This window comes from Marmota flaviventris, chromosome 6, assembly GCF_047511675.1.
Source record: "Marmota flaviventris isolate mMarFla1 chromosome 6, mMarFla1.hap1, whole genome shotgun sequence".
NCBI classification, from domain to species: Eukaryota; Metazoa; Chordata; class Mammalia; order Rodentia; family Sciuridae; genus Marmota; species Marmota flaviventris.
In genome coordinates, this window is record NC_092503.1 from 141,959,167 (window position 1) to 141,974,013 (window position 14,847).

The 14,847-nt window shown below is 42.7% G+C and overlaps 1 protein-coding gene across 3 annotated transcripts in view; it reads left to right on the forward strand.

The window, feature by feature from the left end:
* Dsp (desmoplakin) overlaps positions 1–14,847 on the forward strand; it is a 46,738-nt gene that overhangs the window by 16,044 nt on the left and 15,847 nt on the right. For all 3 annotated transcript variants that reach the window (XM_027948174.3, XM_027948172.2, XM_027948173.3), the window contains exons 3-13: positions 825–973; positions 1,870–2,044; positions 5,194–5,322; positions 6,235–6,285; positions 7,261–7,422; positions 9,044–9,148; positions 9,864–9,959; positions 10,675–10,800; positions 11,365–11,517; positions 13,095–13,249; positions 14,254–14,380. In XM_027948174.3, coding sequence (XP_027803975.2) covers positions 825–973; positions 1,870–2,044; positions 5,194–5,322; positions 6,235–6,285; positions 7,261–7,422; positions 9,044–9,148; positions 9,864–9,959; positions 10,675–10,800; positions 11,365–11,517; positions 13,095–13,249; positions 14,254–14,380 — 1,428 coding nt within the window. The remainder of the gene's footprint in view (positions 1–824; positions 974–1,869; positions 2,045–5,193; positions 5,323–6,234; positions 6,286–7,260; positions 7,423–9,043; positions 9,149–9,863; positions 9,960–10,674; positions 10,801–11,364; positions 11,518–13,094; positions 13,250–14,253; positions 14,381–14,847) is intronic.

Here is a 14,847-nt window from a genome sequence, read left to right on the forward strand (position 1 = left end):
AAAAGTAAAATTCTATAGAGAAAGCTCCTGTGTGGTCCTACAGCAATGGAAAATTTTCTCTCTTGAAAAACAAAAAACAAACAACTTTTATTTTGAGATAGTTGTAGACTCACAAGAAGAACAAGACATTATAGACTCACTTGCACGAACATTGCAGATCAGGGCTGGGGATGTAATTCAGTGCCAGAGCGTATACCTAGTATGTGCCCAAGGTTTAATCCCCAGCATTGTAACAACAAGAACAAATAAATAATAGTACTAAGCAGCCTTGTGTGTCCCTCACCTGGCTTCTCCTGCTGCTGATATCTTACAGAACAGAAAAGCATCATCAAAACCAGGACGCAGATTGACCCAGTACAGTTAACCAAATAGAAGCTTTATTTTAAGATCTGAAAAAGTCTTGTTCCTATAAAAATGCAAAAAAAAAAAAGCTCATTTGGTATGTGAAAGGCCCTAGGTGGTGAAATGGTTACAGTGTTCTTACCACTGTGAAATCCCAGTGAATCAGAGTTCCATATAAATATGAAAGATCCACACTCAACATTGAAGCAAGGGGAAGATGAGCGTTCTGTAAATTTGCCTTTAAAATCCAGGTGCAAATGTAAAAGACAGCCCACAAATGTTAGTTCATGATTTTCTCTCTCTGTTTACTTCCTTATCTCAAATTTGTAAGGTCATTTTCAGTTAATTTTTTTTTTTTGCATTTCCAGTGGGGTGCTTTATATTTCTTATATCTACTATAGAAGTTTTTGCTCTCCTTAATGCACAGGAATCCTTTCTTTGCAGTAACTTGTGTTTTCCTTCCTGTGAATTCTCTCTTTTAGGAACTGAAATATGGAGACGGAATACAGCTGGCTCGAAGTAGGGAACTGGACGAGTGCTTTGCACAGGCCAATGATCAGATGGAAATCACTGACAGCTTGATCCGGGAGATGCGACAGATGGGCCAACCCTGTGATGCTTATCAGAAAAGGTAATGTCCCCAGAGCACGGATCAGGAGGCTCGTGAGGAATGCTGCACACCCCATTGTGCTCGGTCCATGACCTGTGTCTTCCTCTGGAGGAAGCAGACCCATGCCGAGGAGAACCTGCCTTCCTTGGCCTTTCATACCTTCACGATCTGCAATACAAATGGACCAAACCACTGCCCTCTTCTGTGCAATCACAAAGCTGCCATGAGAAGAATTGAGCAGAGCTGCCTAAGAGCGTGTGGCCATTCAAAAACTCTAGGTCTTATTTTGAAGCTCTGAGTTAATTAGGTGTCAACTGCACCTCCATCTAGAGGGCAGCAAAGCTCTCTGCCCAGCATCTGACTTTTTAGGAGTCTAATAAGAAGTCTGGTTTAGTGAATATGAAAGTGAGAGTCTTGGACTTGGACATGAAGCTGGGGTGTGCATTCTGAACTTGCTCCCAAGCCACCTGGGGTCCAGGGTACTAGGAGAATCCCCGGGACAAAACTCATGAGGAATCAAAAGGTGTTATACCAGGTTAGGCAAAGGCAGTGACATTTTCCAAGATGTTTCTGGCTTTAAGCATCTTCCTAGGACCTAACATATTTGAATTTTTTTTTTTTTTAATTTTTGGGATAGGTTTTTGTCAAGTGCTGAGGGTAGTCTTGAATTTGCTACCCTCCTGCCCCAGTCTCCCAAGTTGCTGGGATTACAGGTGTGTGTCACCACACCTGGCTGGACTTAATATTTTTGTATGTGATCAAATTTCAAGTCATGTGATAAAGCAAATAAATATTCAAATTAAACATTGGTGGCTTCTACATGGACCCAAAGGAGATGCGGAGAGGGGGGTTGGTCCTGAATGTGTTTTCATAGGCTGTTTTCCTGTAATGATATCATTTCTATTCTTTCCTTTCAGGCTACTGCAACTCCAGGAGCAAATGCGAGCCCTTTACAAAGCCATCAGTGTTCCTCGAGTCCGAAGGGCCAGCTCCAAGGGCGGAGGAGGATACACTTGTCAGAGTGGCTCCGGGTGGGATGAGTTCACCAAGCGTCTCACCGGCGAATGTTTAGGATGGATGAGACAACAAAGGGTGAGCAGCGCCCAGAGGGACAAGTGTTGGTCCTTAGACCCCCAAACCTAGGTATCTTAGTTGTGTAGAGAGCGGTGGGTGAGCCCCAGGGTTCTGGTCACCAAGGACTTCAGGTGGCAATGACCGCTTGTGTCTGCCTGCTAAATCACATCATTGTTCTACCAAGGTAACTGACCTCATCTATGTTGCAGATAGGTACTTAGAAAAAAAAGAAGAAGAATATTGTGGTGGTTCATTTAAAGTATTCACAAATTGGAAGTGCTGGGAACCGTCAAAATGGACGTTCTGGTTTGGGCTCCTCGGTGGCCTGCCTGGTGGTTTTGAAGTGTCAGTTGTCTGGTTGGGCAACCCTCACATCACTGGTGTGGGAGTGAATTAAAATAGTGGCAGCAGAAGTATGTGTTGATCCTTTCCCTAGAACCGGGGTTTCTCCAATGTCTATTTCAATGCTAATTATTGTTTTGTTGTTTTATGTACTAATTATGCCCTATAATGAACAGGTGGCAGGGTAACTACGCCATAATCGGGGAGATGGGAATTTTATAATGAAAACCTACTCCCAATGAACCATCTTTCTCCTGAGAAGGTGGATATGTTAGAATGATACCCTGTGGAGAGATTGTTATGCAACAGCCTTGTGGTTCTAAGAGCTTGGTGGGTTGTAGGACCATTTTAGCACTCATTCAAAAATTTCGCAGCCACTTTTTTTTTTTTTTTTTTTTTGACACTGAGTCTCACTGTGTCTCCAGGCTGCTCTCAATCCCTGGGCCCAGGCAGACCTTCTGTAGCTGGGACCACTCTGCTGCACCTGGACTTTTAGAATTTGGGGATCTGTTCTTTCCCTTCATTCACTCATTCATTCAGTTAACCTTGTCTCCTATTTTTCATAAAGTCTGTAAGTATTAGAGAAGGTGGTGTACAGAGAGGAAAAACTAGGAATAACCTTAGAAACTTTAAATATAAACCTCTTGGCCTGTTTTCAAATTCCCATCAAATCTTTGGATGTACATTTCCTGAGGATTTTATCTGTACTCACTGTGCCAGAAATGGAGGTCTCAAAAATTCTGAGCCATAAATCTGAAGATGAAAATTATTGAAGAAAATAAGGTACACCCACATTGCCCAATTGTTGCCATGTGAGAGCTGTAGTAAATTTTTTTGCTTTGCTGGGGGTGGGGTGGTGGTGCTCCAGCCCCAGTGACAGGAAGAACTGATGGGGTTTGAACCACACCTTAAGGATCCTTAATGGGAGGCAAAACAGCCTTTGAACCAAATTAATTATGAAGCATCATACAGCTGAATGTCTTCCAAGTCGGTAATGACAGTTGTATAAAACGACAGCTCATACTTTGCCCTTTTCTGTATTCCTGCCGGGTGCTGCTTTGGAAGAATGCTTTGTAGTAATGGCTCCACATTTTTAAATGTCAGAAAGGGCATCATCACAGAGACTCAGTTTTATGCCATTTTCTGAGTCAGTGATGAGGGATGCTTTCAGATCCAGCAGGTGGTTCTCATAGCTCCCTACAAACCAAAAGCTGTTTGATCTCTCAACTGCAGGTTCACCCTGGGATTCCCTCTGGCCCTTTGCCCCCAATTCCTTCTTCTCCCTTGCAGAGCCTGCATTCCTCATTCCTCCAGGGAGACCCAGCTGCAGGCTCTGCTGATAAGGGAACCTCTTCCCCAGCAGCGCACACCTCCTGGGCAGGTTTGTGTGGCTTCCGAGACTTGGGTTTCTGCTGATGGACGAGCCAGATAGGATACACCTGGTCGGTAGAGAATAGTGTGAGCGGGAGCCCAGTCACCTCCCTATCTCCCCAGCACACACACCTGCTGCTTCTGTTGAACAAGCCAGGACAGCCATGGGAGACAAGGGTCAGAGTCCCCTGGGAAGGGAACCTTCCGTGATCTGGCTCTGAAATGGCTCCCCTTTCTGACACTTTGCCAAGTGCCCTAGAACATGGATGTGGCTTAAGAACAATCTGCATTGTGTTCCTGCTGACATGCCAGCCTGGAATGTTGGCCCCGGGCATGCCCAGGAGATGGTACAGGTGATTTGGAAATTTACATGTACTCATGCAAAAGAAGGATGAAATAATAGACTTGCCCCAGAACAAAATTTGTGGAACTATGCATTTGATTTTTTTTCTTCTGTTCAGCCTTCTTAGATTTGAGATCCAAATAATAAATCTAGCTAGATTTAACTTTGTAAAGAGCTAACGTAAGTCCACAATCTTAACATTGCCAACGTTAATTGAAATGAAGACTTTGAGTTTATATAGTAACTTTCTTTTGAAGTGGGCCATAGGGAGTTTTGCATCTGGAAAGGGAATGATAACTGCTGGGCTTTTGAGTCAACAATGAACATTTATCAAAATAATTTAGGGCTGGGGTGTCACTCAGTGGTAGGGTGCTCATGTAGTCATGTGCAAGGCCATGGGTTCCAGCCAGAGTACTGCAAAATAATAATAATAATAATAATAATAATAATAATAATAATAATAATAATTTAAAGAAATAAACAATGACAAATGCTTTTCGGTTCACTGTTTTGAGCTTGGGAAGCACCAAATAATTATGTTTCATTAATGATTTTTGATGTACATTTAAAACTTACTGAATAAAGAAGCATGTGGATATTTTATAGCATCATTATCTCCTATACATCTATGCACACACACTAATATCTAGTCACACACAAACTTGCATGTATACATATAGATTTTTTTTTTCTCAGAAGTCATGATATAGGTTTCAAGGAACCCATTTCTGAATTTCTTCCTCAGTCCAAATAAGGCAAGGAATGTATTTGGCAATCCCTGTTGTTAGGAAATCTTGAAACTTTACTAAATATTTTCGCTTCAAACATACTTGATATTTACATTTTTAGTCTTGCTTTGTTTTTTCTTTTCTCCTTCCTCCCTCCTTCCCTCCCTCCCGCCCTCCTTCCTTCCTTTCTCCCTGACTGGTATTGAATGCCTCGGCTCAAGCGACCCTCCTGCCTCAGCCTCCCGAGTAGCGGAGCGTCTTCACTTTCATCTGAAGCAGAGCTGTGTTTGTCTCCTGGTTCTTTATCCCTGAGACCATAGAAAACTCAAGTCAGTTGCCAACAAGGGCACTGAAGGGCACATCTCTTCTCCTTCCCTCTGTAGGCAGAGATGGACTTGGTGGCCTGGGGAGTGGACCTGGCCTCGGTGGAGCAGCACATCAACAGCCACAGGATCCTCCACAACGCCATTGGAGACTACCGCTGGCAGCTGGACAAGATTAAAGCCGACTTGGTACTTTTCATTGTTCTATTTTAGAATCCGCCCCACCCCCCCAAAAAAAAAAAAAAAAAAAACAACCCTACTGAAGGATTGAGTAATCACTTTCATGGACAATTTTGTCTGAGACAGTCTATTCTGTCTTTCCCAAGAGACTGGAAATTTTTTAAAATCCCATTTCATAAAGGGGAAGGGAAGCCAGATAGACCTTCTGGATCTTGAGGAGGAGCTGATCCCAAGGACGAGAGCATGAGAGCACTCATTTGTTTGCAGTTTGAACACAAGTGCTTTTGGGGGAGATGGGGTGGGGGTGGTCCGTTTCTGCAGAAAGCAGAGCATCACTTCTCATGGAGAAAACGTGATGATCATACCGTTCGTGACCTTGGAGAGTCCTTTGCTAGGTGGGTTTCCTGACACCTCTTCAGTGCTCGAGGAAAGTCAGACTTGCAGCTGGGTCGAGAATGACCCATAAGATATGAATCTGGTCTTAGGTGCTCGGTTTCCTCTTGTATCTCTACACTTTTAAATCACTAACTTTTCCACGTAGATCAAAGCTTCTACCCCCTCCCCCTTTTGGGCCTTATTTTTGTCCACTTAAGGACCTGATTAACTTTCTCCCCTCCTTTCTCCAAGATCTAGGACAACCTAAATCATATTTTCAGACTTTTTTTTTTTTTTTAAGTTGCAACTAGTGAGTCTTTAAATGACAAAGGTCAGGCCTTTACTTTGTGGCCCTGCTACCAGCCCAGTGAAGGTTTGCTTTCCAAACACCTGGGAGAAGGTCCCCAGGGGTCCAAGACTTCATAGAGCAAATACTTCTTTCTATTGAGGCCAGAATGGACAAAAAAGGAGGTTTCGAAGGGCAGCTCTTTCTCTACAAACCCAAGAGGAGAATTAAATAATGACTTGCTTTTTGTCATCTTTTAGCGTGAGAAGTCCGCCATCTACCAGTTGGAAGAGGAGTATGAAAACCTGCTGGTAAGTCGACTTATTTCTGAATTGCCCGTAGTCTTTGTTTCTCACTCAATACAATACTGTTCACTTCCTGGGGTGAGGCACCTGCTCAGTGTCACCCAGAAGACCCTGGAAGTATTCTTACTTCCTTGCTCATGGATGCTAATTTCATTGCTCCTGCTAAGTTTCCTTTAGAAGTAAATTCTGAAAGTATTTTCTTCTTTCTGCAGATGGTGCCTACAACTATTCTATTTTCAAGTTGTGTTACCTAAATGATGCTTGTTAATAAATACTTACAGCTAAAGCAGTAAAGTCTTGCCACTTTTGAATTGCAGCTTTTTGAAGTATTAGCAAAAATATGATGTATTTTCTTTAGATACTTTCTCATCAGATTCCCATCATATGACAGATTCTGTATCAATCAGGTGATTGATAAGCAGAGAGATTTCCATTCTTCTACCTATTTGTGTCACTTTATCTTCACTTTTCCTACATTTCCTTGTTGGCAGCAATATTTTCACAATAATGTGGCTAGTGGTGACAGAACATTTTTTTTTCTTGGGGCTGGGATGGCATCTTGAATATTGCAGGGGAAGGTGACAGTAGGAAAAACTAGAGTCCTGTTTCCCTCCTTATTGTCTAAAACTATCAGATGCAAACTTTGGTATCTGAATCAAGACCCTTTAGGAGATGGAAGTTCAGCGGTAGAGTATTTGCCTGGCCCTAAGTTTAACCCCCAGCATCATGAAAAAAGAAGAAGGAAAAAATCCTCAGGGTTTAGGCTGTTGGAGTCTAACATTGCTGTCCCATTCATCACACGTTTGGACTGGTCCTGTTCCCATGCGAGGTGGTCAGTGACTGTGCACCAGGTTTATAGGCGTTACCTGGTCTTGGAATGATTTTGGTGAAGGAGCTACCGGGGTTTATCTATGAAGTCTGCAGAGGCCACTCTTCATCTGCTCGTGTTATGCTAATGCTTCTTCTGAACTTGCTCTGCAGAAAGCGTCCTTTGAGAGGATGGATCACCTGCGACAGCTGCAGAGCATCATCCAGGCCACCTCCCGAGAGATCATGTGGATCAATGACTGCGAGGAGGAGGAGCTGCTGTATGACTGGAGCGACAAGAACACCAACATCGCCCAGAAACAGGAGGCCTTCTCGGTAAGTTCCCCCGGGAGCTATAGGCGTGGCCTCCAGGCTGTTGCCCTGGGAGCTGCTGGGTGGGGAGAGTGGCCTTTTAATAATGTAATCGTCACTTGTAATTTGGCCTCGGAAAAACGATTCCTCTTCTGAAAGCTGTTCATAGCAGTAAGAGAGGCAATACATTTTTGGTTGTTGTTTTTTTCTTAAGAGGCACGGCCTTCTTATGCTGCCCAGGTTGGTCCCGAACTCTTGGGCTCAAGCAGTCCTCCTTCCTTGGCCTCCCAAGTAGCTGGCACCACAAGTGTACCCTACTGCACTTGGCTAAATAACTTTTTTTTTCCCAATGAGTTTGTTTAATATCCCAGAAGACAGTAGTTCATTAGCTTGGGTGAGAATTTATTCACTCAGGTAACCTAGGGTGGGGTAGCAACTGTTCTAATGGTAGATTAAAACCTGGAATTAGGAATTAGAACAGGTTGAGCCATCTTCATTCCAAATTCTGAAATCCAAAATGCAATAAAATTAGAAACTTTTGTAGTGACCATGTGATGCCCTCAGTGGAAAATTTCACACCTGACCTCATGTGAAAGGTTGCAGACAAAACATAGGCACACAAAAAATATCATATAAAATTACTTCCAGCCTATGTCTATCAAGGTGTGTATGAAGCATAGAAATGGAATTTGTGTTTAGTTTTGGGTCTCATCCTTAGAGTATGTCGTTACGTATGTGTCAGTTTCTAAAAATCTGAAAAAAATTAAAATTTAAAACACTTTTGGTCCCAAGCCTTTTGGTCAGGGATACCTAACTGGTATTCATTACAGCTCTGTCACTCTATCAGCATGATCTTTGACAGGGAATGTCACCAATCTGAGGCCTTGGTTCCATATTATCCTGTCACGAACATCCTTCCAGCCTTAAAAATGCTGTGATTCTTGAGGAAAACCTACCATGATGTGTTGCATCTTACGACTAAAACACTCAGGGTCACTCCAGGTGAACTGGGCCACACGGAATAATCACCCAGAGACAGAGATACCTTTTTCTTTGGGTCCCGTGACAGCTCCTCTGACCCGAGGGGTCCGTGGAAAGAGAGAGAGAGAGAAAGATTGAGAATGAGAACGTGCTGAACCCTTTTATTGGAGAGAAGCCATTCAAATGAGACCAGGGGTCAGGTTTTGGGGACGTTGAGTCTGGCTTCATGATGTCTGCTGTCAGCAGATTGACTGACATCTAAGAAGGCCACACCCAAAGGCAGAGGAAGAAAAGGGGACACACAGAGGGAGTTTCCATGGAACACTCTATCCCAAATAGGAAAAAGGGGTAGGATTACAAAAGAAAGGTGAGTGTAGCTCACTCCGGGGGTATGCCTATCAGAAGACTGGCTTGCTGTCCAAGTGAGGGGAAAAGACCAAGTCATGAGTCATGGCACTACCGTGCCAGACTACAGTGACCTTTCAGATCCCCAGGTGCATCAGGACTGGAAGGCGTGGTCACTCAGTGTGGCTCCCCACAATGATGCTTTGACATCGTTCATTTCCCAAATGCAGTACGGTGCTTATCCTCCTCTAAATGTTCGGGCGTGATAGATGTCAAATGGGGACTTGCTCTAAAGAATTTGCTTTTTATCTTTCCATAGATACGCATGAGTCAACTGGAGGTCAAGGAAAAAGAGCTCAATAAGCTTAAACAAGAAAGCGACCAACTCGTCCTCAACCAGCACCCCGCCTCCGACAAAATCGAGGTCAGCTCTGTGAAGAGTGACATTTTAGGAAATCTTAGATACAAATACAAATTACTCTGTTTTGCATTGTATTGCAAAAGCCATCATAGACAGTATGTAATTGAACGAGCATGTTTAATTTTAGTGTTCCAATAAAACTTTGTTTACAAAACCAAGAAGTGGGCCAGATGTGGCTCTTGGGCTGCAGTTTGCTGAGTTCTTCCAGAGACAGCTATCCATGGGCTGTGCTCAAGGCTGATATTAGGTGGTAGCACCGATATGGCCATGTTGGTTGTTGAATTGAAACTTCCATATTGGGTGGTCAGAGTCACTGCCTTAAGGCCCCCAGGCTCTCCTCCTGGATGCTTCCACCTCCCTATGATCTAGCACCTGTCTGGCAGCAGGGCTTGATGTGGCAGAGGGACATCACTCCAGTGCTAGCCCCATTGTCTGTTCTAATTGGTCAGTACCTGCTCCATTTGGATAAGACTTATTTTGACTAAATAGTCCCAATGGTAGGTCTTTATGAAAACTAACTTTAAAATTTGATTTCTTGCATACCAAGAGTTCTCTAGTGGGAGATTCTGTTTTCAACCATTAGACAAAGTTTGGTAGACTTAGAAGAGACAAAAAGGTATTTCCTAGCTTTTGTCAGACCCACCCACTGATGCAGGAAGGTACACCTCTGCCTCTGTGCTGCGAGTGGGGAAAGATAGCTGGTGCTTTCTCCTTTCAGGCGTATATGGACACTCTCCAGACACAGTGGAGCTGGATTCTGCAGATCACCAAATGCATTGATGTTCATCTCAAAGAAAATGCTGCCTACTTTCAGGTTTTTATGACTAACAATCCCATTGTCTTTTAGGTCTTACTACCTTATCTTTTGAGTATGTTTTAAAAGGCCCTGAAAACAATCTTCAAAATAGTGCATAAATCCTATTTATTGGTTTTTCAGTTTAGAGAAGCATAATTTGTAACCAGTTGCTGAGTCTTTTGCTGTCACATACATAAATACTTAATGTTCTAATTCTTTCCTTTAACCACTTACCAAAGAGAGGCTTAGGGATGAGAGTCCTCGAACATAACTACTAAATGATTGTATTAGTCAGTTTTCCATCACTATAACAGAATACCCAAGATAATTAATTTATAAAGAGAAAAGGTTTATTTTGGCTCACATTTTTGGAGGTTCCAGTCCATGATTGATAGGTTCTGTTACTTTGGGCCTGTGATGGAGGCAGATATCATGGTAGGGAGCATGTGGTGGAGCAAAACCACTTACATACTAGCCAAGGAGCAAAGGGAGGAAGAAGAATATTCAGAGTCTCACAGTCATCTTCAAGGTCATGCTCACCAATGACCTAAATACCTCCCAGTAGGCCCCATTTCCTAAAGATTCTCTCACCACCCAATCGCACCCCCTGGAGACCATGCCTTCAAAATATGGGCCTCTAAGGGCCATTTGAGATCCAAACTAGATCCCTAATATTGCTTATGAAGTCACTTTTCATTTAGTCACTTATGAGGCTCACTCTCATCCCTAACAGTTTTTTGAAGAGGCCCAGTCTACTGAATCCTACCTGAAGGGCCTGCAAGACTCCATTAGGAAGAAGTACCCCTGTGACAAGAACATGCCCCTGCAGCACCTTCTGGAACAGATCAAGGAGCTGGAGGTACCGTCTTAGACCAAACTTAGCAGCTACTCCCAGGGGAGATCAATGACAGTCTCAGCCCGCAGTGCTGATTGGTATTGCTGCCCAGTGCATGCCCAGAGCCTGAGCCAGTGTCTTCTTCGTCTTTCAGTAGCTTTTCTCAAAATGAACTTTTCATGCTCAATTACTGTTGAGAGTTTCATTTGCCTTCGAATCCAGATTATTTGCTGAAAACAAAAGTTCAAAGAGCACAGTTTACTCCTCACAAAGTAAATAAGTTCCCAGAAATTCTTCTTTCTTTTTTACTTTCCCTTTGGGAAAACATGCTTCAAATTTGATCACCATGGTCCTTTCGCACAGGGATATTCTTTCCTGCCTGCTTAATTCTTGGTTTCGTAGATCCTGGAGAGGCTTATAAAAGGTGCTCCTGTTCCCTGCAGACAAATGTGTGGCTTATTACAGCTAATGCAATTACAGTGACTTTTAATTTGTAATGTTATAGTAGCTACATCAATGTCATTTGAAGATCTCCTCTAAAAATTTCAGGGCATCTATGTTCAAGGATGATTTTATTTGCAATTGCAGAAAGAACGAGAGAAAATTCTTGAATACAAGCGTCAGGTACAGAGCTTGGTAAACAAGTCCAAGAAGATTGTACAGCTGAAACCACGGAACCCAGACTACAGGAGCAATAAACCCATTATCCTCAGAGCTCTCTGTGACTACAAACAAGACCAGGTGTGTACACAGTTCTTCAAAATGTTCGAAAGTTTTCCTTTTCTTTTCATGAAGACTTTTGTCAATTGAGAGCAAAATTTATTCTCAGTTTCAATAAGTAGCCTAGTCATGTCTTTTATATATAAAGCAGCAACCTATTGAACAAATGCAGTGACTCTTTTCTGAGTCAGTAGATAATTGCCAATCCTTAGGACTATAGTTCTTTCTTTCTTTCTTCTTATTTTTTCTTTGGGTGCTGAGATTGGACCCAGAACCCATGTCATGCTAAACATGGAATCCACCACTGAGCTACACCCCCACTCAAGACAATAATTTTGAGAACTTTAAAAATTCTTTTTAAGGGTTGATACTCCTTTATTTTTTTTAGTACCTAAAATGTATTTATTTGTGATCATTCTCATCTTTATGTTTCTGACAAAAGAAATGAGATATGACTGTAGTATGCTGCCTCTAAAGTGAATGTTTTTGCAAATTTTATGCAATAATTGAGCACACTGATTCTGCAGGCTTGGGTTTCAATATAAGCATTTGTATAGAAAGATGGTTTGGTTTTAATAGTAATTTATATGATTCCCACAGCTCTGTTTTCTTATAAAATCGTGGAGGATTTTAGAAACATGATTAGTTCATCAGATAAACTTTATCAAACATTGAAGTCTGTTCTATTATGTGTTATGTTTTAAGAATTTGTGTGGTGAGAGAATTAAGAAGGAAATTTGAGTGGCAATTGAAATACATAAAAATCAAGTTTCTTCTGTTTTAACAGTGAGATAGTTGTCATATTTTAAGTAGTCTTGTGTGTGTGTATGTGTGTATGTGTCATGCTGGGGATGGAACCCAGGGCCTTGTGCATGCTGGGCAAGTGCTCTGCTATTGGTCTACACTCCCAGCCCCTAGGTAGCCATTTTGAGAAGCTATATAGGCACTGGAGCTAATTTATAAATGTATGTAGCTATTTAGAGGCTGGTGTTAATTTATAGACGAAGCCATTCAGATGCTGGAAATAATTTTAAAAGTTATTTTTCAGGACACCAATACCAGAATGCTTTTTATTTTTAGATTTGCAGAGCAAATGAGACCCTTGCCCCCCCTCCCACCTCCTGCCAATATTAGATTATTGATATTAAAATATTCAATAATATATTAAAGTCTAATATAAAAAACATGAACTCACGAAAATAGAAACACATAGGGTGAAGTTTTGCTTCACTAACAGATTTCTTTTTTTAATTGCGGGGTGTTTTTTTTTTTTTTTAAGAAAGAAGGTTGTAGATACTAAATCCAAGTGATTTGGGTTAGGATTTCTTATGTTCCTGGTGACTTCCCCAGATTATCAGTCACTTTCCCTAATTCACTTAGTTTGCAGCTCACTTTATAAATGCACCCTCCAGGCTCCCATGGATGATGGAAAGCATCAGTATTGTTGGGTTTTATAAAGGTCGGCTTCATGGGAAGGGCAAAAAGGAACAATTTCCGTCGTTGATGTGTTTTCATCTCTGTTTGTCTTTGAAAACAAAAACAAAAACATGAGAATGTGTTCTGGGGAACACAGCTGAGTGCTGGCTGTTTCCTTGCAGAAAATCGTGCACAAAGGGGACGAGTGCATCCTGAAGGACAACAACGAGCGCAGCAAGTGGTATGTGACGGGTCCCGGAGGCGTGGACATGCTCGTCCCTTCTGTTGGGCTGATCATTCCTCCCCCGAATCCGCTGGCCGTGGACCTCTCTTCCAAGTAAGTTGTCCCACCTGGTCACCCTGGCAGGCATGTGTGTGTGTGTGGGGGGTGGGATGTGGGGGGGGGAATGTGCCGAGACAACAAGCTTAGATCAGCTTTTTTTTTTTTTTAAATCATATTTGCCTCCCAGAAAAGGGACCACGTGAAGGTCACCTTTACTTTGTCTTGCAATTTTATGTTGAAGACCCTAAAAAAAGAAATCAGCCAGGTGTGGTGGCTCACACCTATAATCTCAGCGGCTGGGGAGGCAGAGGCAGGAGAATTATGAATTCAAAGCCAGCCTCAGCAATTTAGCAAGGCCCTAAGTTATTTAGCGACACCCTGTCTCAAAATATGAAAGGGGCTGTGGATGTCGCTCTGTGGTTAAGCGCCCCTGGGTTCAATCCCTGGTACAAATAATAAAACCTGACTCTGCGGGGGCCACAGTGAATAATACTTGTCACACTCTTTGAAGCTCTTGCTTTGAAGTTTCTCTTGTTAGCAAATCGTTCATTTTGCATGTAGTCCCAAGTGTAAAATTCCTTTAATATCAATACTTGCTTATTAATAGAACATTCATTTTAAAGATCATACACAGAGAAGTTTCTCTTAAACCTTTCAGCATGGAAATCTGCAACCATATGTGGAATAGAGAGAGTAGCTCAATGAGTCCCCATGTCCTCATGAACAGACTTTGGCTGTCATTGGCATCGAATGTGCCTGCCCTGCCACATTAGACCTCTGTCCATCAAAAGTTGCTGACAAACAACACACCACCCAAAATCCTACTGCATGTTTCATCCAGAATGATTTGAAGAAGCTATTAAAATGTAGACAAATTGAGCACATACTCTGTAGGGAGTAGACAAGTCCACATCCATCGAAATGTTGACAGTGTTAGAAATTAAACACATGCCTGTTACTTTGTAGGGGATTGTTTCAACTGGGTAAGCACATCAGATTTCGGTGTGGGTTGAGGTATGAAAGTCCTACCTAGCCTGTTTTCCCTTTGCGCCTCCCAGGATTGAGCAATACTACGAAGCTATCCTGGCTCTGTGGAACCAGCTGTACATCAACATGAAGAGCCTCGTGTCCTGGCACTACTGCATGATCGACATCGAGAAAATCAGGGCCATGACTATTGCCAAGGTACGTCCCCAGGACCACTCAAACCCAAGGCCTGGTGCATACTAAGCAAGCACTGAGCACCGAGCTCCACCCCCAGCCCCCCAGACAAACCTGTGAGCTGGTAGTTAGCGCTTTTGCATCTCATCAAGTGAGGATGCTTAGCCTTCCATAGAGGCTCTGATCTGTCCAGTGTAGAACAGGAGGGGCTGGCAGGGTGGCTCGGTGCTGGAGCTCTTACCTAGCATGCACAAGGCCTTGGGTTCGTCCCTGGCACTGTGGGGAAAAAAAAAAAATCAGATCAAAAACAGCCAGGAGGAGTCAGCACATGGCTACTTATGAGACAAGCACAAATACTGATTGAAGAAACCTGATGAACTGTGGAAAGGCAAAGTAAGATTCTGGAGCCTATTCTCCTTAGATAAAATGAACCATGAAGTCATGAATGGCTGATTACCACAGAAGTCAGGGCAGAGTAGAACTCTCAGACG